This window comes from Schistocerca americana, chromosome 10 (genome assembly GCF_021461395.2).
Source record: "Schistocerca americana isolate TAMUIC-IGC-003095 chromosome 10, iqSchAmer2.1, whole genome shotgun sequence".
NCBI classification, from domain to species: domain Eukaryota; kingdom Metazoa; phylum Arthropoda; class Insecta; order Orthoptera; family Acrididae; genus Schistocerca; species Schistocerca americana.
In genome coordinates this window covers 143430897-143457153 of record NC_060128.1, presented here as the reverse complement: position 1 = coordinate 143457153, position 26257 = coordinate 143430897, and the positions used below count along the sequence as shown (strand labels likewise).

The 26257-nt window shown below is 40.7% G+C and overlaps 1 protein-coding gene across 1 annotated transcript in view; it reads right to left on the bottom strand.

Annotated features, from left to right (window-relative positions):
* Positions 1-26257, bottom strand: part of LOC124552612 (unconventional myosin-Ia) — a 730641-nt gene that overhangs the window by 180779 nt on the left and 523605 nt on the right. The window contains exons 12-13 of the mRNA XM_047126936.1: positions 15278-15507; positions 4624-4857 (exon numbers count right to left, since the gene is read on the bottom strand). Coding sequence (XP_046982892.1) covers positions 4624-4857; positions 15278-15507 — 464 coding nt within the window. The remainder of the gene's footprint in view (positions 1-4623; positions 4858-15277; positions 15508-26257) is intronic.

Genomic DNA, 26257 nt, shown 5'->3' with positions numbered 1-26257 from the left:
TATTCTCCCATGGAGACGATCGTAGAGATGCTGGATGTAGTCCTGTGGAACGGCTTGCCATGCCATTTCCACCTGGCACCTCAGTTGGACCAGCGTTCGTGCAGACCGCGTGAGACGACGCTTCATCCAGTCCCAAACATGCTCAATGGGGGACAGATCCGGAGATCTTGCTGGCCAGGGTAGTTGACTTACACCTTCTAGAGCACGTTGGGTGGCACGGGATACATGCGGACGTGCATTGTCCTGTTGGAACAGCAAGTTCCCTTGCCAGTCTAGGAATGGTAGAATGATGGGTTCGATGACGGTTTGGATGTACCGTGCACTATTCAGTGTCCCCTCGACGATCACCAGTGGTGTACGGCCAGTGTAGGAGATCGCTCCCCACACCATGATGCCGGGTGTTGGCCCTGTGTGCCTTGGTCGTATGCAGTCCTGATTGTGGCGCTCACCTGCACGGCGATAAACATGCATACGACCATCATTGGCACCAAGGCAGAAGCGACTCTCATCACTGAAGACGACACGTCTCCATTCGTCCCTCCATTCACGCCTGTCGCGACACCACTGGAGGCGGGCTGCACGATGTTGGGGCGTGAGCTGAAGACGGCCTAACGGTGTGTGGGACCGTAGCCCAGCTTCATGGAGACGGTTGCGAATGGTCCTCGCCGATACCCCAGGAGCAACAGTGTCCCTAATTTGCTGGGAAGTGGCGGTGCGGTCCCCTACGGCACTGCGTAGGATCGTACGGTCTTGGCGCGCATCCGTGCATCGCTGCGGTCCGGTCCCAGGTTGACGGGCACATGCACCTTCCGTCGACCACTGGCGACAACATCGATGTACTGTGGAGACCTCACGCCCCACGTGTTGAGCAATTCGGCGGTATGTCCACCCGGCCTCCCGCATGCCCACTATAAGCCCTCGCTCAAAGTCCGTCAACTGCACATACGGATCACGTCCACGCTGTCGCGGCATGCTACCAGTGTTAAAGACTGCGATGGAGCTCCGTATGCCACGGCAAACTGGCTGACACTGACGGCGGCGGTGCACAAATGCTGCGCAGCTAGCGCCATTCGACGGCCAACACCGCGGTTCCTGGTGTGTCCGCTGTGCCGTGCGTGTGATCATTGCTTGTACAGCCCTCTCGCAGTGTCCGGAGCAAGTATGGTGGGTCTGACACACCGGTGTCAATGTGTTCTTTTTTCCATTTCCAGGAGTGTATTTAGCAAATCTGTTGGGTCGAATCACTGGCTGTGCACAAATTTTCAGCAATAAGACTCACAGCCATGTTCAGATGAACATTGAGGAATGATGGGCTGGTCCCCTATAAGTCCTGATATGCCCTCCATCAACACTGGTTGTGAACTTATATACGGCAGACTTCAAAGGAGAAGATTTTGGAATACTCCATTCCAAAACAGATGTTACCACTACTACGTGAATAACATATTTGTCCCGCGGTCACTTGGGTGGTAAACTTTGAACAAGTTTCTGCATATCTGAATTTGTACCATACTAACACACAGTTCACCACAGAGATGGAGCGAGATGGAATCTGCCCATTCCTGGGTGTCCTACTGAGACAAGAAGACGATCTCATAGTGGGGCACAGTGTATGCAGGAAACCTACATACAATGATTTACATGAATGTGCATCCAGTTGTCAGCACAATATGCAGCATGAAAGAGTCTCACAACAATAGTTCATAGAGTAACAAAATAAACAGAGCTGCAGGAGTGCAATAAGTATCACCAGGAATTGTGTAACATTGTACTGTGATATGCATAACAGAGAATCTTACATGTTTGGCAATGCACATTTGATGCTTGCTGCATTTTGATTTTGCCTAATGACAAATTAATTTTAAGAACTTGATAATGGGGTCGACCAAGAAACATGATGCGCCTTGTAGCAGCTAGCTCAAACATGAAAGCATGATGAGCTTTCGACCCCCATCTCAAGTGAATACAGGCAGCCAAACTGTTGAAAGAAGGTGGCAGGATCATTGGATGGCACAGCATTGAGTGTGTGTTCCACTCACCTCTCCAGACGTCAGTTTCATTGGGGTCTATGATGGATGATATCAGCCTTCATGAGACAAAAGTCTATTGCAGCCTCTGCCAGTGTGGTGAAGAGTAAATTCTTGAGACAGTATGAACAACTGAGGTGAGTCGCCACAAGCACAAATATCATGTAAAACACGGCCAGGCCATCAACATGGCAGTTGCAGGCACTGATTAAAAACTCACCATGTCTGGGCTATGAAAAAATAAAGGTACTCCAAAAATATACTTCACAGGACTGTGTGCTTAAAGAAGGGCCACAAAACTGACTTGAGCTGAAGATGATAAACAAAGACAGTTGATTCTCTTTTATTTGCAAACATCTTGTTTGCATTTGGTGAATTTATGATAGTTAACTAGGCCCCGGCAGTAGACAACATTCCATTAGAACTACTGACAGCCTTGGGAGTGCCAGGCCTAACAAAATCTACCATCTAGTGAGCAACATGTATGAGACAGGCAAAATACCCTCAGACTTCAAGAAGAATACAATAATTCCAATCCCAAAGAAAGCAGGTGTTGACAGATGTGAAAATTACCGAACTATCAATTTAATAGGCCATGGCTGCAAAATACTAACACGAATTCTTTACAGACAAGTGGAAAAACTGGTAGAAGCACACATCGGGGAAGGTCAGTTTGGATTCCGTAGAAATGTTGGAACACGTGAGGCAATACTGACCCTACGACTTATCTTAGAAAATAGATTAAGGAAAGCCAAACCTACGTTTCTAGCATTTGTAGACTTGGAGAAAGCTTTTGACAATGTTGATTGGAATACTCTCTTTCAAATTCTGAAGGCGGCAGGGGTAAAATACAGGGAGTGAAAGGCTATTTACAATTTGTACAGAGACCAGATGGCAGTTATAAGAGTCGAGGGGCATGAAAAGGAAGCAGTGGTTGGGAAGGGAGTGAGACAGGGTTGTAGCCTATCTCCGATGTTATTCAATCTGTATATTGATCAAGCAGTAAAGGAAACAAAAGAAAAATTTGGAGTAGGAATTGAAATTCATGGAGAAGAAATAAAAACTTTGAAGTTCGCCGATGACATTGTAATTCTGTCAGAGACAGCAAAGGACCTCGAAGAGCAACTGAACGGAATGGACAGTGTCTTGAAAGGAGGATAAAAGATGAACATTAACGAAAGCAAAACAAGGATAATGGCATGTAGTCGAATTAAATCGGTTGACGCTGAGGGAATTAGATTAGGAAATGAAAAGGTTAAAGTAGTAAAAGAGTTTTGTCATTTCGGGAGCAAAATAACTAATTATGTTCAAAGTAGAGAGGATATAGGATGTAGACTGGCAATGGCAAGGAAAATGTTTTGGAATAAGAGAAATTTGTTAACATCAAGTATAGATTTAAGTGTCAGGAAGTAGTTTCTGAAAGTATTTGTATGCAGTGTAGCCATGTATAGAAGTGAATTGTTGACGATAAATAGTTTAGACAAGAAGAGAATAGAAGCTTTCAAAACATGGTGCTACAGAAGAATGCTGAACATTAGATGGGTAGATCACATAACTAATGAGGAGGTACTGAATAGAATTGGAGAGAAGAGAAATTTGTGGCCCAACTTGACTAGAAGAGGGGATCGGTTGGTAGGGCATATTCTGAGGCATCAAGGGATCACCAATTTAGTATTGGAGGGCAGTGTGGAGGATAAAAATTGTAGAGGGAGACCAAGAGATGAATATACTAAACAGATTCAGAAGAATGTAGGTTGCAGTAGGTACTGGGAGATGAAGAAGCTTGCACAGGATAAAGTAGCATGGAAAGCTGCATCAAACCAATCTCTGGACTGAAGACCACAACAACAACTAGTTTTGACTACAATGAGCCATCACTGAATTAAAAGTTCAGAAAAGACAAAAATATAAAATTACTGTTAAATGTAAACTGTTTTAAAAATTTTGAAAAGTGCAAAGTAAATGTAAAAATTAAAAATATACCTTGTATATGTGTGACAGAAAGAGATATTCAGTGACAAAGAAGTTAAGACATTAGAAATTCAAAACTGATTTTTTAAAATACAGATTTATGCAATTTAAAAAATTAATTAATCAACAGCCTAATAAGGCAAAATTCCTTTGGGGTGATCAGTAAAAATTGTTGGCAAAAAAGTGTTTTTTTTTTTTTGTTAACTTTGCAATGTTCTGTCATGTGAGAATGAAAAATTCAATTAACCATCAAATACGACTTCTGCATTAATCCAGTACACTGACTGAATCCCTCTCCCCTTCCCCCCTTCCCCTTTCCTTTCTTCCTTCCCCCACAGCTCTTCAGAATATTTATGCATCAAAAGGCAACAACAGATGATATTTATAACACTATCTACCAAGGGTTCAAAACAACACTTCACTTTCCCACACATGAAGCGCCAATAAACATTTTGTGTTAAATAGTTTATGAATTAAATGTGTCTAATTTCTTGCTATTAGGTGCTATTGTACAGCATATCATGCATTACTTTCATATGTGTTATAATTAGTACTGCTAATACTAGGTTTATTATTAAAGGGCATGCAATAGCATTTCACTTGGCAGACACCCACTACATGCTACCTTCTCTATGAGGCTGCAGATGGCGGAATTGTTGAAGAAGTCGATGTGTGTCCACTCGAGTCCTTCCCGGACATACTCCTCCTGCTCTTCCCGTAACGCCATCTCTACAACCACTTGGTGCAGTTTCTCATTGCAGAAGTTGATGATCAGCTGCTCGAACCCATTTTTGTCAAAAACTTCAAATCCGTACACATCGAGGATACCGAGAACTTTTCTCCGTCCGTATCTTTTCACCTGGATTAAGAAAAAGAGAGAGATCAACTTAAAAATATGGCACACATGATGTTCATTTATTAGTGTGCTATAACACTTTTTCCAGCAATGGAAAACAAATATAGAAAAATCATTTATTAAATAGGAAACTGAGAGACTATTGTTTTTTTAAGTTGTTCATAAACAGTAATGAGTCATTCACAATTAAGCTCCTGAGCTACTCACGAACGATAACATGCCATACAGAGATGGAAAGGATTAATAATTGTGGTACTGCTGGTTCCCAACAATAGCTACAGACTGTTGTGTCCTTTAGAGCAGCCTGGTTACATCTACAACCCATCTGCGAGTTATAGCTTTGCACTTGAAGAAAGCCTGTATGAGATGGCAACACTATGCATGAACCCAAGATGTTAAGTCTTAGTAGTAGATGTCACTTCCCCAATGAATGTCATATTCAATATTTTCAGGTTCAGGACCATATTTACACATCAGTACCTCTTTAAGAAGTATATTGCGAGTAAAAGTCAACAACAATTAATCAAATTTGCATTTTATAAATTTTTTAAGGGTTGGTGGTGGTGTAATGGTTAGCATTTCAGCCTAGTAAGCAAGAAGACCCAGGTTCGAGTCCCGGATGCTAAGTAAAGAAACTTTATAATCACTTTTATACCACAAACGTCTTCTGTAACATATGCCAAACTTGCGATTAATGTCTTCTTCCAACTCTCCTCTGCCCAATTTACAAATATAATGTATCAATCTCCATAAAAGGCTAAACTGAATTAACAAACAGTGTAAGAAACTACTAATGAACTCACCCTCATGGACACTTGAAAAATACGGAAAACCAATGGAAATCAATGAAAATAGTTACTCTGACAATAACAGAAAAAAAGAACAGAACAGATTGTCATACAGGAAAGCGTAAAATGTAAACTGCTTTGCAAAATAAAAACTGTTATTTTGTAATAAAAAGTTTTTAATTCATTTCTTCTGCTTTGATCATTATCGTAGATATTACATAGGTTTTGTTAAGGTTAATAGTAGCTTCATTATCCCCACAGAAGTGATATACTACCTGATTTTAAGTAATTGAAGACGTACTAGTGGACAACACAAATATGCAGTGTGTCCACACTTTGCCTTCACGATGAATTGAACTCTGCTGGGGACACTTTCAATGAGTTGTCTGAATGTATGTGGAGTAGTGGCAGCCTAATATTCCTCAAGAACCTAAACCAGAGAAAACAGTGATATTGCACAGTGAGGTCCAAAGAAAATCTGACAATCTAACTCATCCCAGAAGTGTTCCATTGGGTTCAGGTAGGATTCTAGGCAGGCCAATCCATTTCTGGGATGTTATTGTCCACAAACCATTGCCTCACAGATGCTGCTTTATGACAGGGTTTATTGTCATGCTGATACAAATAATCATTGTCTCCTACTAAAATGTGTTCCTGTGCTTCTGCATTTAGCATTTTCTTAATTTGCAACATGGGGCCCACACCCTAACATCAAAAACACATAATGATACCACAGCACTGCCTCTCACACTTCGCAGTTGGCATTACATTTAATGGTAGCAAACATTCTCCAGGTATTTCATAAATCCAAACTCTTCTGTCAGACTACCACAAGGTACAGTGTGATTCTTCACTCCAAATGACTCATTTCCAGTCATTGACTGTCCAGTGATGTCACTGCTTACGTCAATTCAAGAACCACTTAGCACCTACTTCACAAATGAGAGGCTTATGAGCAGATACTCAAGCACTGTATACCATTCTTTTTAGCTTCCTATGTGCAGTCATTGTGCTAGCTGAACTGCTGGTACGACTTTGGGACCCTTCTGCTGATTTCATCGGATTTTTTTTTTACAATCACTCTCTGAAACACTCGAGTAGACTTGGAGAGCTTTAGAAGGAGTGACATTCCCTTATGGATTGTTACTCAGTGGACATCCAATGACTTGAAAGTCAGTAAGTACTCTTGACTGGTCTGTTCTGCTGATCCTTTTCTACTGACAACACAGTACTCACAGCCTCCCTTTATACTGGTAGGATTGCCTCCAGTGGTCAATTCTGCTTTACATAGGGGTGTCAAGATAGTTTTGACCAGATAGTGTATGAAGTGGGTTGAGGCATAGCTCTATATTCCTCACTTAATACTGGTTCTTGAAATTTTGTAAGTAAGCTTTCGAAGGATACTTTGTGTTTGTATTCAAGTCTACTAATTCTGGTTTTTCAATGTTTCCATGAGGCTCTCCAATTCAATATCCCCTGAGAGCCCTATTTGGTATGGACCCAAAAGTCTTGCGCATTATTTGAAGATGGGCCGCACAAGTTACAGCCCGAGCAGAATGCCGTGGCCAGCAGATGTGTAGACGGCAGGGCCCGCATGGGGAGAGGAGTAGTGGAGGGGGTTACGGGCATACATTGTATGGGAAATGCTGAGCGCTGGAAGAGGTGTGCAGTTCTAAACTGAAGCCTATGCTCACATTTTTTGTAAATATTAAGTGGGGCCTCTAGATGTCCACACTTGCATGGTGAACATTCAAAAAGATCTACTGTCACCTCTGCTTTGGTTAGTATCTAAAAAGAATCCCACCAAAAATGCAGCAATTTATTTTTTCCTGGCTTGTTAATCATTTGTAATTTTCAGAGAAGCATCACGAGTGGGAAGTTTGAGTAAAACATTTCTCTGGTTGCCATGTTAAAATTTGTTCTTTCACCAAAAAAACAGCAGAATTACATAGTCTCACCTCACTAACATGTTTTGCAGACGCAATTGCTAGAGGATTCTGAAACAGTGGTTTATTAAGGGAGGAACTGAGGAAAATTAAGGTCAGTAGCCTATAAAAAAGCACATCCTCAGTACAAAACAAATGTGCAATGATTTCACTTATGTTGTTCCAAAACCCAAAGCATTTCTCATTTTGCAAGTTATCAGTGACCCTTAAAAATTATATTCTTTTATCAAGAAAGTCTGCAGTTAGTGGAATAACACTGTAGGTAATAAAGTTTTACATAATAGCAATATAGCAAAATACTTCCCTCTTTGTGTGCTATCATTTGTCAAAATCTCATTTCGATATTTGAAACCGTTTATGAAATATGAGGAATGTTGTCAATATTTCAGACTGGCTTTATCACTGGCACAATGCGATTGCAAATGAGTGTACTTAATCAGATCAATATTCTTGAGGTTGGCGACAGATAGTATGTCTACCCAAGTCTAAGGAAAAATTAACTATGTTAGCTAAATCTCATTTACAACATATTATGTAATACGCCCCATTCGCAAAATCATAGTGAACTCTTCTGAATCATAGTGAACTTTTCTGCATTTTGGACAATGTCTTCCATTGATGTAACTGTCACAATTACTATGACCATTAATGAAGTCACCATCATGAACCTGACATATAAAGCTATAAGTAAAGCAAAAATGAATTTTTTTAGCGAATAGTTTCTGTAAAATTATTTGAGAAAGATTGCAGGGCATGCACCTCAATTCTGTCATTGCTGACTGGCTGAAAGGTGGGACATAATTGTCAGCCTCCCCTTCTGAACAAATGAATGAACCTGTCCAACACTTTGGACAAAAATTGGTCACTGTGCATCGGCCACTGCATCCTGTGCAGACTCTATTCGTAGGCATTCAACTTTGATTCTATTTTTGCTGTATCATACCAGTGATTTGAAATGTACCACCTGCCTTACCTACGACTGATCCTATGTGATCATTGCACTTCATATCACTACAAATCATTATAGGCTATCTAGCTTTTTGTATCAGATGGCTGATTCTACCTGTGAACCACTGGTATTGTAGTCACAAGACTCCATACATTTAAAGCAGGTTGCCAGCCTTTACACCACACTGAAATGTTTATCAAGATCTGATTGAACATTTCTGCAACTTTTTTTTAATTATCAAGTGCATTTTCAACATGGATCGGCAGACGTATAAATGATTCCACACCATCAACTTTTATGTGAATCTTGGCAATATAACTATTGTTCCTTAAGAAAAGATATGAAGGGCTTAGAGAAAACATTTCCTATCCACAGCAAAAATGTTCAGATTGCACAAGTCCATTTTAGCAGCCAGAGAAGAATTAAAATACGAAGTAAATGAATCCAAAGCAGCCAACTAGTTAAAACAAAAAGTGGGTTTTTCAACCTTTGACTATGGATTCAACAGATATAAACCTGCCTTCTTCAGAAATACATGGAGCCTGAAGACAATGTAACAACAATAACTACAAACCAAGAAACATACATGTCATAATACACATCATAGAGAGCTCAGATCCCTACAAAGGGGTGGGAATATTAAATATATCATAAAACATAAAGAAAAGAATAAAACCTAGTACTTTCACATTGGAAAAATAGCGAATAATGAAGCAATCTGACATCCGTCCAATGAAAATATGCTGTCAACACACATGTTCAAAATATCTAAATGTGAAGCTGGTGCAGGAAGACCTTCAAGAATGAATGACAATGTTGAAAGAGTGCAGTGTCGTGTGAGGTCTGATCATTGTACCGGTAAGCACCTGAGACCCAGGAAAAGGGTCATGTGTGGGCTAGCAGGCACTGCAAGCATTGGGTGCTGCACCACTACAATCTCCATCAATGCATTTTTGATATTAAATAGCATTCTTATGGTTCTCAGGACCCCTACCATCCAACTCAAAAAGCACTTGGCTGCTTTGGATAATATCTGGAAGAATGTAACTCATCAACTGTAATGCTGTCCTGCAGACACCCCCCCCCCCCTCCCCCCAGAATTGCTACAACAACTGGAAACAACTCCTCCATTTCCTCAAGGATATTTTTAATGGTACAACAGTGGTTTGTAAAAGGAATAAAATGGTTGGTTACAAGAAAAACTAGTCTTGTTTCCAGGACCCTCTGTGTCTTCCATCATCCCAGTATCCATGACACAAGCTCCAACACCTGACCGTGTGTCAGCTGGGCATCTGCAGAGATGTCTTCTTCTTTGCTGCCCCAGACGCTGGCCGCAGTGGGTGTCAACCCATCTCCACTCACTCCTGCCACCTCTGCTGCTGCGGCAGCTGCCTCTAACACCACCAGCCCGTTTGTCCTGGATGCATGTGGAGACACCTTCTCCACCATCACCCAAACACTGCTCGCCACAGGCAACTTCACAGCTAAACCAGACACTGTGATAGTGTCAGCCTAGGTGCCTGAGAAGATGCGTTCCCCTCCACCACTCCTGACAATACTTGCTAGCAGCTCTTTTGCAGGCTGCTATCACTGCACTGGCGTAGGTCGAGGTGCCTGCAAAGATGCCTTCACTTCTGTTGCCTCCAATGCCACATTCAATGGGCTCTTCCTCAGCCACTCCAGTCACACCACAGGTGTCAAGTCTGGTGCCTTCACAGGTTTCTTCACCTCTGCCACTCACAACAGTGGTCGTGGTTGACAACAAGAATCCAGCTGCTGCCACCATCTCTGCTTCTGCAGACACAGCAGCTACCTCCTGTGCTGCTGATAGAGCCATCTATACCTCTAGCCCTCTTCTCAGCCCGGTCGACACCAACCCTGTCACAACAGGCCCTGTTGCTGCCAACACCCATCTTCTCATCACCAGCTCTTTTTTCGTCAGGCCGGTTGACATTAGCGCTGTTCCGGTCAGCCCTGTTGACACCGACACCGACCTCCACGCCTTTAACCCGACCAGCAGCAACCCTGTCACGGCAAGCCCTGGAGCCGGCATCGCAAATTTTGCCACCACTGTCTCAACTACCAGTCCCGCTGCCACAGACAGCCCTGAAGTCAGTCGCATCATCCTGTTGCGTTGCCCACCCTTTTGTTTCCTCAGCTCCATCCCACACCTTGTCTCCTATACCTCCTGGGCCTGTTGTGCACTTGTGGTGCAATGCCTCCTCCCTTCTATTCAGAGATGTTGGTGTCATTCCTTCCCCAGGTTGCTCTAGCCATGGGGTGATCCTCTCTGTTGCTACACTGTGGTTGGCATTTCTAGGGATGAATTTAACTGCAAACCTGTCGGTATGCTGGGCTATACCCTTGTCGCCACCCCTAGGTGGCTGGGTGGTCTTTCTCCAAGCTGACGCTGTCCCTCTACGGTTTTTCAGGTAAACAGTCACAGTATTTTTTGTTGGCCACATCGGAGGGGTTGCCGGCTAGCCAGCATCATCACATCTCAGCCAGCCACTGCTGCCACGGCACATACCACTGAGCTGGCTGCCCCACAGGTTTTAAGGGAGAAGGGATACTGTATCTGCCTGGACTACACTGTTATGTACAACAGACGAGCATTGTGGGCTACAGTCTCTTGAGGAGTTCGTAAGCTGACAGCTCACATTGGAACAACACAGTGAGCCGTTTACATTCTCGCCTCACATAGCTTGATCATTTTACCTTATAGCTTCACACGGCCTTCACGGTGTCAGGTGGGGTCAACCTCACTGATAGGTGGCATGCCTATCTACATCTACATGATTACTCTGGAATTAACAATTAAGTGCCTTGCAGATGGTGCATCTAACCACCTTCAAACTATTTCTCTACTGTTCCACTTTCTGACAGCACATGGAGATAATGAACACTTAAATCTTCTATCACTTATTTCACTATGATGATCATTCCTCATTATGTATGTGAGCATTAACAAAATATTTTCACACTCTGAGGACAAAGGTGGTGATCAAAATTTTGTGAGAAGATCCTGCCATAACTTTAATGACTGTCACCCCAATTTGCATATACCAGATGTACCAGTGTGAAATGAGTGTTAAGATACAGATGTGTTGATAGGGAACATTTGTTCTGAACGAGCCTTAATTTTTTTTTGTTTGGTTGGTATGACCTCTGTCAAAGATATTTAGTATACATCAAGTCCTGAAACAAACAACATCATATGTTTTCATCATGTTAACAATGTCGAATTTTGTACCAGAAAGTGATGATTTGCGGAAAGCATTAATTTTTTTGTTTTCATTTGAAAAAAAGTGCTGCAGAGTCGCATCGAATGCTTGTCGAGGCATATGGTGATCATGCTCTATCAGAAGCAACATGCAAGAGGTGGTTTCAATGGTTCAGAAATAATCATTTTGATGTAAGAAATGAAGGATGTGGAAGACCACCAAAAAAGTTCGAAGATGCCGAATTGCAAGCAATATTGGATGAAGATGATACTTTGAGTCAGAAGCAAATGGCAGCAATGATAATATTGCACAACAAACAATTTCTGACCATTTGAAAGCTAAGGGAAAGATCCAAAAGTGTGGAAAATGGGTGCCACAAGAATTGAATGAAAGACAGATGGAAAATCGAAAAACCATTTGTCAAATTTTGCTTCAAAGACACGAAAGAAAATCAATTTTGCATCAAATTGTTACCGGCAATGAAAAAGGGATATATTTTAAGAACCCTAAACGGGAAAAATCATGGGTTAATCCAGGACAACCATCAACATCAACTGCAAAACCAGATCGATTCGGCGAGAAGACAACGTTCTGTGTTTGGTTGGGGTCAGATAGGTGTGGTGTATCATGAGCTTCTAAAACCCGGCGAAACTGTGAATACTAACCACTATAAACAACAAAATGATCAATTTGAACTATGCATTGATCGAAAAAAGACCAGAATGGGCCAGAAGACATGGAAAAGTAATTTTTTTACACGACAATTTACCTGCACACAAAGTAAAACTGGTTCAGGATACAATCAAAACACTTGGCTGGGAGCTGCTACCCCACCCGTCATATTCACCAGTCTTGGCCCCTTCTGACAACCATTTGTTTTCATCAATGGGACACGCATTGGCTGAGGAACACTTCGATTCCTACGAAGAAGTCGAAAATTGGGTGTCTGATTGGTTTGCTTCAAAAGACGAACATTTCTATTGGCGTGGTGTCCACAAATTGCCAGAAAGGTGGTCAAAATGTATAGAAAGCAATGGTCAGCACTTTGAATAAAATGTTTTTACTTTCCAATTCAAAATTAGTGTTTCATTTTCATTATCACCTGGTAATATCTGTAGTATTTTCTCCCCTATTTTGTAATAAGCAGTGCTGCAGTCATGGCCACCACTTTCCTACCTAACATAATGTGCCCACATAGCACCACTCTCGTATCCCCCGGCAGAGGCTATTTAGGCCACCAATCGACCTCACTGCATCCAGTGTACCCTCCAGGCTTTATGCTGACTGCATCTACAGCCCACCAATAGGGATCATCTTCGCCTTTGCCGTGAGCACACACTGTCAATGCTACACTGGACTTTCGTCAGTCCCCTAACACAGACGCCCCAGAAACACCATCATGCCACTGGCAGCTACTGTTGTTGGAGCCACACTCTCATCGACTGCAGACATCTGACATCCCAGAAGCACCACTGTGTGCGAGGGCACACTCTCACCAGTTCAGATCCTATTGTCGATCATCCTGGGCACCTTCTGCTTTGCCACCAACTATGACTTGTGGATTTTGGCACTGTAGGCACATTCCCAGCAATCTCAAGGACTGAATGTTTTGTTGGCAATTAAGTAGTGTGGACATTCACCCTCAAAAACTGTATTTTGATTTCTGTTGCTTAGTTTGATAATAAATAGTTGTTACTATGACTTGCGGATTTCAATTGTTGTCTGTCACACCCCATGGCTGTGGACGCTGAATCTGAATTATCAAATGAAAAATAGCAACAAGATATCTTGAATGTTTCCAGAGATAGATCATTTTATTATTTTACACACATGGCAAATATCACACGCGGTGCCATCTTTGGAGGCCTGTATCTTCAGCCAGGAATTTTTTGGGGAATAAATGAAAAAGATACATACCCTCTTGGAGAATAAGTGACTGACTTATTATGTTCTTTTATTACTTATTTTTTCATGATGTATTCATATAGCAAAATGTTCCTGTGATTGTGACATAAAAAAATATAGAAAAGAAAAGAACAAAACAAACACTGGTGTCTTACTTTGCCCTGAATTTTAATACATGTTAGATTAAATAACATCTGCCAGCCTCAACTGACACAGTCTATGCATTCTTTATGAAGTACTGTACTAAGGTACCAGTCTAAACAAACAACAACAAAAAAGTTTTTGTAGCTGCCACAATTCCGTACATTAGATGACAAGACTTATATCCAAGTAACCTAGAAGTAATTACTGCAAATATCAGTTTGAATAGATTGGCACCAGTTGTAGTGTGTTGTCAGACACTTCAGAAGTAGCCAGCAGTAAGTAGCTAGTGGTAAGTAGCCAGCAGTCACTCCTCCTGTGTGTTACTGTGTAACTTCACTTGTTCCCTATCCCTGAAGACTCCCCTCCGTGATGGGACTGATGAACGATGGTGATTGCATAAATGAATGAAAAAGAGAAGATTTCAGTCTGTCTACAAAACCTCGACCTCTTCCTAGTGTTACCACCATCAGTATTGTTCATAATGCAACAGAAACCACTTGCAGTATGTCCCTTTAGATATGATATTATTCTTTTTATCATTACACAGATAGTTACTTAGCACATTTGATATGTTCTATAATGATAGTGTCTTTCCTCTTTTTACTCATAAACAGTCTGAAGATGACCACCACAATTACAGCACTGTGAAATGCCAAATGACTGTGTTGAGAAACCATTTATGACTGTTAAAATGAAAATGTAAACACACCATAACAACCAAAACAGTTGAAATTTGCATATGCCACTTTGGGATAATGTAATGAGGTATCAGTGGATGTGGAAGTATGTATTGTTACCTCCACCTAAAAATTTCGAAGCTGTACGCTCAGCAGACAAGGTGATGCCCACCGCGTTTTCGAGAGTCTGATTTCCGATACTCATCAAATTCCTCAAGCATGGAAGAACCGTCAACAGTGATGTGTACTGTCAGACACTCCACAGCCTACACAAGTCCATTGAGAGCAAAGGACATGGGCTGCTCACTGAGGGAGAGACTCTGCTCCACAATATGTATCCACACGTCTCTGAGGTCACACAAAGTGTAATGACCAATTTTAAGTGGGAGCAGCATCAGCATCCATCCCATAACCTGGACATGCCACCCTGTGCCTTCCATATGTTTGGTTCTCTAAAGAAACATCTCAAAGGGAAGCACTTCAACTTGGGTGATGAACTGAAGGACACAGAGAAGACTAGCTCCTGTCACAGCCATAAGAATTCTGGGAAAAGGGAATACATCGGTTTGTGAAACAGTGGGATAGTTGTGCTCAGACTCCTGGTGTTTACTTTTGAATGAGATTTCAATTATATCCACAGTGTTCTTTCGCATCTTTTCTTTTGAACACCCCCTTGCAAACATATTCACTCAATCAATCACTTAATCTATATGGTCAGTATTTATTTTTTTCTGAATTTCTCTTTACATCCCTCCAGATTACAATAAGAAACACACTGCCCTGAACTTACCTTTGTGCTGTCATTGATCCTAGTAACGAGCCACGTGAAGAGGCGGCTGTAGAGTGCCTTGCAGAGTGCGTCCCGGGCGTGTGTCGCTTCGCCGGCACTGAGCTCTGCCGTGACGGGCTCCTCACCGTCGTCTGTGCCGGAAACCGTCCCCGGCAGCAGCGTCCGTGATGTGAGGGCCGTCTGCAGTGTGCCCTGCTCCGTTCCGAGCAGTTCGCACACATCGTACAGCTCTGTCGAATAAATGAGTTACAATATCAAAAGAAGTGACTTCCATAAGCTGTGCTAAGTGCTCAGTAGATGCACTAACATTCACTATTTGGAAGTGCTGCCACACAGCAAGTGCAGCAGGTCATCTATATCTCCATCAAGACTCTGCAAACTAGTTAATTTGAGCAGCAGAGGATACTTTAGATTCGACAAAATGTTAAGTTTTCTTCCCAGTGAATCAGTGTACAAAGCACCAAAAGAACAACTGCTTAAGTGCCTCTTTGCACACTATTAGTCTAAACTCACCTTTGCGGTTCCCATGGAAGCAATAAATGTGAGGTAGTACTATAAGGGACAGTCAAAAAGCTTCTCTTCATAGGCAGTACAATCCAGAATCGGTATGCCAATGAGGCAAAATCACCATGAACAATGTGTCAATGATCCCAGTGATACACCAGGTTGAAGATACCTGTTTAGTAAAACAACGTGTCCTGTTGCACAAAGACATCTGTAACTGGCTACTGTATATCCTCGTGCAACAGGCATTGTCTACCTTTCGAGGCCATTTTTAGGGCCCGTAGGCATGATATTCACATGAAGAGAGATTGAGACTGTACAGCGAATGCTCGAGTGTCTGCCACTTTAGTCTCCCAGTAGAGGCTGGGCTCCCAGCTTGACTAGTATCTTGCATCAAATCACAAACAGCACAGAGCTTGGCACACCATTCCACCATGGTGGTTTTTGGGAGATGTGTTGCCCCATACACATTCTTCAGTCTCCAGTGGATGTCTACTAGCATTTGTCCTTCAGCAACCAAGGAAAAAATAACAGCACGTTGGTCCTATTTGGACCCAGTTGGTAAAGAAATCACCATAATTCACAAGCAATACATTGCACCAGTGACACAACAGCCAGTGTCTACATTCTTCAGCATATCCACGTCAATATCTCATATGCCAAGCAGTTAATTGCGGGATGTGATGAGGTTTCCTTGGTCTTACACTGGCCTCTCGGAGTCTGTTGTATACTGTTTGGTCACTAACACTGCAACTAGTTGCTGCTCTTCGATAATTTTGTAGGTTCTGGGCTGGTGGACAGAACAGTGAACCACATATTGATTGTCTCTGGCCAATATTTTCCATTTTCTTCCTTGCTTTGGCTTTCTTGTGCATTTACTGGTTTCACAAAATTGTTTCCAAACCTTAACAACAACAGGTGCAGCTAAATTAAGTTCTGTAGACTCTGCACAAACAGTCCAACCTTAATGCAGTAAGGTCATTTCTGGAACACATTCTGCCTCAGGCAGATGCCTCCTGTTTGATGAAACATACACAAAGAGTATAGGGAGGCACTCATTACTCACACTCACTAGATGGCAGAGTGAGACACTGCTCATTCATTTCAATCTTAAGCATAACACTATATGTCTGAATACTCCCACTAAACTGCGGCTTTAAAAAGTATTGTGGAGGATTGCTCTTATTATTAAAACATGTCAGAAAACTAAGAGCAACAGTATCTTCATCATGGACTACATACATGTCGCATTTGATCAAATTTTTGTCCCTCTAGTTGTTTTGAGTAGTGTATATAACTTCATCATCTGCAAAAAGTTTGAAGTTAATATTATTATTGACTGCCAGATCACTAACATTCAGTACACACTATCTGATCAAAAGCACACGGTGTCTCATGAAAGATGCCTTGGACTGGTCCGCGGGTCATATGATAGGGCCACCAGTAGCCGCCATCACGTCCACCGGCTGCCAACACACACGACTCTTGGACACTAATCTGGCAGTAGTCAGCTGCACGTATCCTTCCCCTGAGTTAAGCACAAACAACGTTGTCATCTGAGGGGGTTGTTTTGGGGAAGGAGACCAGACAGCGAGGTCTGGTCTCCTTGTCATCTGATTACAGCAGGTTCACAAAATGATGTCCCTTGTGGTAAGAACAGCCTGACGCCTCCTGAAGCCATTAGCAAACACTTGACAAATTTCAGCTGCCAAAATGTGGGAAATGACCAGGCAAACCCTGTCTTCCAATTTTTCGAGTGTGTGGTGATTGCTTGCATACACCTTGTCTTTTAACATTCTCCAAAGATAACAATCACAAGGATTTATATCCGGAGAAGAAGGAGGCCAGTCAGTTATCCTGTCACCAAAGACACTTCATATTGCGGTCTTAGAAGCATTGGCAATGTGTGATCTTGCTGTCAGTTCTCAAGAAAAAAGAATGCAGTATATTGTTCATGTACCTGTAAGTATGTATTGTTTCATGGAAAAAGATTGCTCTAGTAACTCATCTTGCACTAATTGCACACCACACTCCTGTTTTCATATCATGCATAGGTTGTTGATGTAATTCATGAGGATTTTTGGAGCTCCCACATCAATTGTTCTGAGAATTTATGTACACTGACATGCTCCATCAGAGACAAAAAGTACCTCAGAATCAACTTCCCCACCATGCACAGCCTGTAACAGCCAGTTGCAATGACATCGAGCAAGAGTATTTGAGTTCCTCAGTTGATGCCGTTATTTTGTATGGTTTCAATTTCAGTTTGTGCACAACTCTGTGAGCAGATTGCTTTTGACACACCAGTCTGATGTAACAAAAGGCACACAGATTTTCTCAGATTTCTTTCCAAGGCCTCCCCTATCTCATCTAATTTATTTTCGGTTAAAACACTAGGTTCTCTAGGCCTTCATTTGTGTAACACAGATCCAGTCTCTTCAAATTTCATCACTAATCTGCATATCGCTGGGAATATGAACACTGGGGAATTTTTTGTATGGATTCAAACCAACATTCCATATACAATTCTGTTTTTGTATAGTTCAACACAAAAAACATTCATTGATCCTTCACGTATACCATAGCAAATGGAAACTCGACAGCAAACTCAAAACAAAACATTTGAACACTAGTTCATAAATTTCTGGGATCACAACTCGATAATAAATACAGTTGGGAAGGGCATGCCACAGAATTGCTTAAGTGCCTAAACAAGTCTATATTTACTGTGAGAATGATGTCAGATCAAGGAGATATAAATATTAAAAAAAAAAAAAAACTTGCATACTTTACTTACTTTCATTCTATTATGTCATATGGGATCATTCTGGGGCAACTCCTCAAACCGAGCAAAAGTTTTTAGAGTGTAAAAACGTGTGATAAGAATCATTTGTGGAGTAAATTCAAGAACAGCTTGTAGAAACCTGTTCAAGGAACTTTGTAATCTAACTACTGCTTCTCAGTATATTTATTCCTTAATGAAATTTGTTGCAAGTAATGCATCTCTATTTCCAACCAATAGCTCAGTTCACAGTATCAATACTAGGAATAAGAACAATCTATATAAAGACCTAAAATCACTTACTCCAAAATTCAGGAACATACATTTTTAATAAATTGCCAGCAACCATTAAAAGCTTGGTTTCAGATAAAACACGGTTCAAACAGAGTTTGAAAGACTTTTTGATAGGCAACTCCTTCTACTCCGTAGATGAATATCTTAACAGAGACCGTTAAGCCAGCTTAAGTAAAAATATCTGTTAGATTCCAGTTTTGACAATACTTGGTCACAACAGTCAAGATTAGGTATTTTGTGTATGATAAATTTATTAATAGTACATAACAGTGTTTCATTCTGACAGTGTGTTAATTCTGTAAATATTAGCTGTTCCAGTTTACTGTACTGTATTAACCTATTCCGACTATCTCCTGACAAATCATCAGAGTAGTAAGTATTATATTCAAGTGTTTTATGTTTTTATGTTATACTTTCTGACATGTTCCACACTCACGAGAATCATCTCATTTTTTGGGTCCATGAAATGAAAACTGACTCTAATCTAATATGATCTAGTCACACGGTATAGAAGACACACACACACAGTGTTTCTGTCTGAGGACTGGGCCCAGTGATATATGAACTGGGAAAGCGTTGGACTCAGAACTGTTGCAATATTGATGTCTAACAACAATATCTGAAGCAATTAAACTCAAGCCCAGTGATATATATACCAGTAAAGTCTCGAACTTGGTGTAGTTGCAATAATGATGCCTATCAACAATATTTGAAGCAATTAAACTCGACAAAAAAACTTAACAGAAAACACCAGCACACTAAGTCGCAGTGTAGGGGCACACAGAATTTTATAGCAAAAGTGTAAAGTAAATGCTATAGACCCATGCAATTTTGCTAATTTGTCATTGTCCATGTACGATACACACAATTGTATGCTTTTTTTTTTCTTTGGAGAGTAACTGGAATGCTTATCCTGAATGCAAATGAAACATTATAAAGGATAAAACATTATAAAAGATATAAAATCAAGAGTGCTTGTGTGATTAACAAACTGTTTGTCATGGGAGAAAACTATTTGCTATGACATGTTAGTGGACAAATAATTTTTGATCTTGAAGTATGTCCTTGCGCTCTGCCCTATTCCATCAGATTCAGATGACAATGTGGCAGACAAGCAGTTTACTCCAGATACATTCTTGCACTCTGACAAGTAAGGGAGAGTTCCGGCACACTGTCACAGGAAAAAAAAATTGCCACATGCAGAAATGCTGTAAGCAGTGGAAGAATGAATGCATTGTGTGTGGAAACATAACTATCACAATTTGACAATTTGGAACAAATTTACAGCACCAGTCTTGTATCTTTTTGCCAAGTCATTGTGCTTCATACTGAGCGCCTATGAAACTAAATGTCATAAATATTTTACCACATACTGGAACCCTTTTTCTCTGAGGGGTCACAGGTGATGCCTGTGAATTGCTTCATCACTCATTTTAAAAAATCCAAACAACAGTACATGATGTTCAGTATGTAATGAATTTAGAATGCTACACACAGTGTTGTTATTAATAAATCTGTAAGACTGATAATGGCCAAACACAGAACACTAGCGGATCAAATTTTTTTCAACTGTCCTCCGCACGGTTGACGGTCCCTTTCCATCAATACGTGAAGTCTACATGGTCATGATTTAGCTGTGGTTTTTCGTTCATGTTTTCACTTCACATTCACATCACCGACTGCCAATTTGCACAGCTTTAGAAGCTTTGAAATGTTCCAGACCAATTTGTTACTCAGCTGATATCCAGTGACTAGAAAGTGTTTGAAGTCCCTGAACTCTACTGATCTACCGTATTTACTCGAATCTAAGCCACAATTTTTTTCCGGTTTTTGTAATTAAAAAAACTGCCTGCGGCTTAGAATCGAGTGCAAAGTAAGTGGAAGTTCTGAAAAATGTTGGTAGGTGCCGCCACAACTAACTTCTGCCGTCGAATATATGTAGCGCTACACAGGCATGCTTTGTAGGCACAAAGATAAATACTGGCTCCCAGGATTGGAATGACTCCTTACCCTCTCCCTTAAAACCCACATCCTTTCATCTTTCCCTCTCCTTCCCTCTTTCCTGATGAGGCAACAGTTTTTTGCGAAAGCTTGAATTTTGTGTGTATGTTTGTGTGTCTTTCGACCTGCCAGCGTTTTCATTTGGAAAGTCACATCATCTTTGTTTTTTGATAAATTTTTCCCACGTGGAATGTTTCCCTCTATTATAATAATATAGTTATATTAAGACAGGTGTTCAAAGAGCTATACAAATAGCCAATGGTCCAGACTAAAACCTTAGACCTGATGTTCCTAGCTCAAATAGGAACTGAGCACCAAGAACCCCGCCCCCCCCCCCCCTCCTTCTCCCCCTCAATCATGATTCTGTGTGCGGCCTTTTCAGATGCATTTTTTACAGAACTTTGCCACTGTAACTATAAAAGCCACAGTTCTCATTTTTCATTGAAAGATTTTAATATTATATACGAAGTAGATCTATAGACGGTAATACACAGCTATATGAAAGTCATCCTCTGTTTGCTGAACAGTAACCTGATCATCAACAAATAACATTGTACTTTCTAGTTATATCATCTACATTACATTAAAAATTATGGGGGACAAATTACAGTCCTGACAATCTCCTTGGTTAATAAACATTTCCTCAGATAGTAGGTTCTCTTTTATCAATGTTATTTGTGTGTCATAATGAAAACGTTTCACAGCATCCACAAGATGGAGAGATTATCCTTAGAGGCCGTTTCTGTCTTTTTAATCAATGGATGTGATGTGTGTCTCAAAATTAAAGGAAACAATTATGTCTGTGCATGACTGACGTTATCTTAAATGTCGTCGGTCTTTGATCAAAGACATGTCTGGTATAAAATGTAATTTTCATTAATTACTGTTCCATATACTATGTATATAGTTGTTGTCATGTGTTTATCACCTCTTTTTAAATATAGATACCATCTGAGCTTTTATCTAGTAATCAGGAACTTTGCAGCAGTTCCAGCATAGACTAAACAGGTAGGCAATTTCGGTTTGAAGGATTTAGTGCCATAAAAGACTTAGAACTGAATATTCCTTATATACAATCAGGTGACAAAAGTCATGAGCTACCTCTTAATATCAAGTCCAACCTCCTTTTCCCCAGTGTAGTGCAGCAATTCGACATGATATGGACTCAACAAGTCATTGGAAGCCCCCTGCAGAAATACTGAGCCAGGCTGCCTCTATAGCTGTCCATAATTGCAAAAGTGTTGCCACTGCAGGATTTTGTGCATGAGCTGACCCCTCGATTACGTCCCATAAATGCTCGATGGGATTCATGTGGGCGATCTGGGTGGCCAAATCGTTTGCTTCAATTGCCCGAAGGTTCCACACCAATCGTGCACAGTAGTGGCCTGGTGAATGGTGCACTGTCATCCACAAAAAATGAAGTCCATGGATGGCTGCAAATGGTCTCCAAGTAGCTGAACATAGCCATTTCCAGTCAATGATCAGTTTGGTTGGACCAGAGAATCCAGTCCATTCTATGTAAACACAGCACACACCGTTATGGATCCATGGCCAGCTTGCATAGTGCATTGTTGACTACTTGGTCCACGGCATCATGAGGTCTGCACCACATTTGAACCCTACTGTCAGCTCTTACCAACTGGAATTGGGATCCAGCTGTCCAGGCCAAGGTTTCCTAGTCATGTAGGGCCCAACAGGTATCATCACGATCCCAGGAGAGGCACTGCAGTCGATGTCGTGCTGTTAGCAAGGCACTCGCGTTGGTCATCTGCTATCACAGCCCATTAATGCAAAATTTGAACGCAATGTCCTAACGGATATGTTTGTTGTACATCTCATATTGATTTCTGTGGTTATTTCACGCAGCACGCTTCATGCTTGTCAGTTGGCACCAACAACCAAATGCAAATTCCAGCGCTCTCAGTCATTAAGTGAGCCGTCGGTCACAGTATTGTCAGTCGTGAAGGGCAATGTCTGAAATTTGGTATTCTCAGCACACTACTGACACTGTGGATCTTGGAATATTGAACTGCCTAATGACTTCTGAAGTTGAATGTCCCATGTGTCTAGCTCCTACTACCATTCCATGTTCAAAGCCTATTAATTCCCGTCGTGCGAACATAATCAAGTTGGAAACTTTTCACATGAAACACATGAGTACAAATGACAGCTCACCCAATGCACTGCCCTTTTATACCTAGTGTATGTGATACTACTGCCATCTGTAAATGTGCATACTGCTATCCCGTGACTTTTGTCACCTCACTGTACTGTCTAAAGTATAGGGTAATAATCCTATGAAAACAACCAAAGCTACAATCTTTATATCCAGTTTTTCAACAGAAAGAATGGTTGTAAAGGGGAGGGATTTTACAACTACACCATCCGTGGCGCTATGGGGGCAATTACTTCTCTGCTAATACACTGGAGAGCTTGCTTCTTAGCTAGTGAGTGCTATATTAATACGAGGTGTGTTTTTTAAGTAAGTACCATTTTGAAATTTAAAAAAAAGACGTGCTAAGATATCTCAATAATTTTGTCTTTACATGAAAGTTTGTACCTTAATCTACTTTTCTACATAATTTCTGTGAATATTGAGGCACTTGTCATAATGTTGTACCAGTTTTTGAATACCCTCCTCATAGAAGTCTGCCACCTGACTTGTTAACCACTGCATCACCACTGTTTTGACTTCATCATCATCTTGAAGACACTGACTGCCCAGGTGTTTCTTCAAGTGCAGAAACAGATGGTAGTCACTGGGCGCAAGATCGGGGCTCTACGGAGAATGATCTAGAGTTTCCCATTGAAAAGATCTTTAGTCTGATTCGCCACATTTGGACGGGCATTGTCTTGCAGCAAAACAATGCCCTTACTCAACTTCCATGGACTGTTGCTTTGATTCTGGTGTGACGTAGGCCACCCATGTTTCATCGCCCGTAACAGTTTGGCTTAAGAAATCATCAGTCATTGTGGTACCACTCAAGGAAAGTCAATCCACTGTCTAAACATTTGGTTTTGTGCACATCCGTCAACATTTTCAGTACCCAATGTGCGCACAATTTTTGGTAATTCAAGTGCTCGGTTACAATGACATACAAAACACTACGAGAAACATTAAGAAAGTCATCCTGCAAGGAAGAAATTGTTAAGTGTCTGTTTTCTCTCACCTTATTGTCCACTTCCTGCATCAAACTTTCATTAATGACCGAAGGACTCTCACTCTGTTGTTCATCAAGCACACTTGTGTGGCCATCTTTAAATGCCCTCACCCACTTTCTTACCATTCCATCACTCATAATGTTTTCTTCGTAAACTGCACAGATCTCATGATGAATATCAATCGCTTTTAGGCCTTTAGCACTAAGAAATCTTGTAACAGCCCGTACTTCACAGTCGACGGGACTCACGATTATCGGAGGCATCTTAAACACTCAGTACACATTGTAAACAAGGAAGAATCAGACTGTAATGGCGTCAGTACAGAGATTAAGGTACAGGCTTTCATGTAAAAATAAAATTATTGAGATACCTTTGCACGTCTTTTTTAAATTTCAAAATGGTACTTACTTAAAAAACACGCTTCCTATTTTTGGGAAGTGCATCAGTAAAAGCTGTTTCTCGTGTGACTTTTGCAGGAAGAATGCTTCTGGCAACTCAGAACAGACTACCTCTGGCAACACTGCGGGAGGGCGTGTTGAGGCCAGACGCAACAGATCGTGGCACTGGTGAGCAGCATTTGGACGACACACACACTGCCACTGTGCGTTGCGTGAGGCCTGCGGTCAGGCTGGCCATGTCCGTCCCCAGCAGCTGACACACTTCAAACAGCTCTGCAAAAGTGTATATTCCTGCAGCCACTGCTTGCTACCCAAGAACAACAGCATGTAATGTACCAAGACTACACCGATTAACAAAATGAAGAGACTGATACCACTTTGGGATTTCAAGCGTCTGATACCATTTCAGTCCTGGAATGAACAATACACATCTTCCGACGAACATATGATTAATTGGAGCTTATACAGCATCAATGACTTTCTTTAATGTCAATATGCAAAAATAATATTCTTCAAAGCTAGTGATCCTATTAATTTCACTTTAAAATAGAGAGGAAGTAAGTACATGATTTTTGAAGATAAACATAAGTCAAAAACAGCATAACATTCCATTATTTAATTAGTTTGAGTCTTACTAAATGTCATGTAAACTTGCAAATTCATGAAACTTTGTTTAAATGACAATTATGGAAATTCCTGGATTGAAAAATACATAAAATAAAGGAAAGGCAACCAGAAACATATAATGGAAAATAGTTAAAATTAACTATCAAGCTCTTGCTCGCAGCTTGCAGTTGTTACTGTGAGCATGTATGTTTTGGTGTATACGTGACTATGTGAGTGAATGTGGGTACTCTCACTAGAAAGAGAGCAAGAGCTCAAAAGCTAGCGTTTACAGTTTTCTATAAAGTGGTTTGGTGTGCCACACACCAGTCCTTTATAGGTAAGTGGTTGCCTTTCCCATATTTTACATAAACTTAAGTTGTTTAACACTACAATTCATTAGTTAATCATCTACTTTTTGATCATGTAAATGCAGCTGGATTATTAAAAAAGCATGTTCGTTAAGTAAAAAATTCTGCAACATAATTCTGTAAGCAAAACAAATAGTGAAAATTTTGTCAAAAACAAAAAAATTGTGAAAATAAATTGTCATCAACAGATTTAAAAGGTTCTTACCATCTTCTTGTCAGCAAATACTCTGTTTCGTTAAAAATACATTTGTGAAAAACTAGTCAACTTTTATTCTGGAATGTTCCAACATACAACTGCAATTACTTAAAATAATTATTGTGACTATTTTAGTTTCTTTATTTTCCTTCACAATAAAATTTATATTTTTATTTAAATTTATTCTTCACTTAAAAAAATGGATGTAACTAAAATAAATGAAATGACACTAGGGGTTTCTCAGATGTTCTGGTGTGTAACCATAAATTATATATACTCACCAATAGTGCACTAGAAAAAGTTCATAATTCACATTTGATAATCACAGTGTCTTAGTTTGTCTGCTTAGGAGTCACTTCTTTAATTCTTTGTCAGGAGTAAGCAAATTCTTTGTTCTGGCTAGATCATCCCAAGTTGATTATGAAAATCTTTGTACTATCTGAATATGCTGAAGTTAGATGTATGTCTGTGATGTGATTGAGAATATCTAATAAAATTATGGCCACAGTGGAAAAATGTCACACTCATTTAAAAACTTTTGTTTTCCAGTTGATCTGTTGTTGAACTATGTGATATGTCACACATTAATCACAATAAAATAACTCATACAATCTGAGATTTGACACTTTTCTCACATTCATGGTTATAGTAAAGAAACTCCTGGCAGAA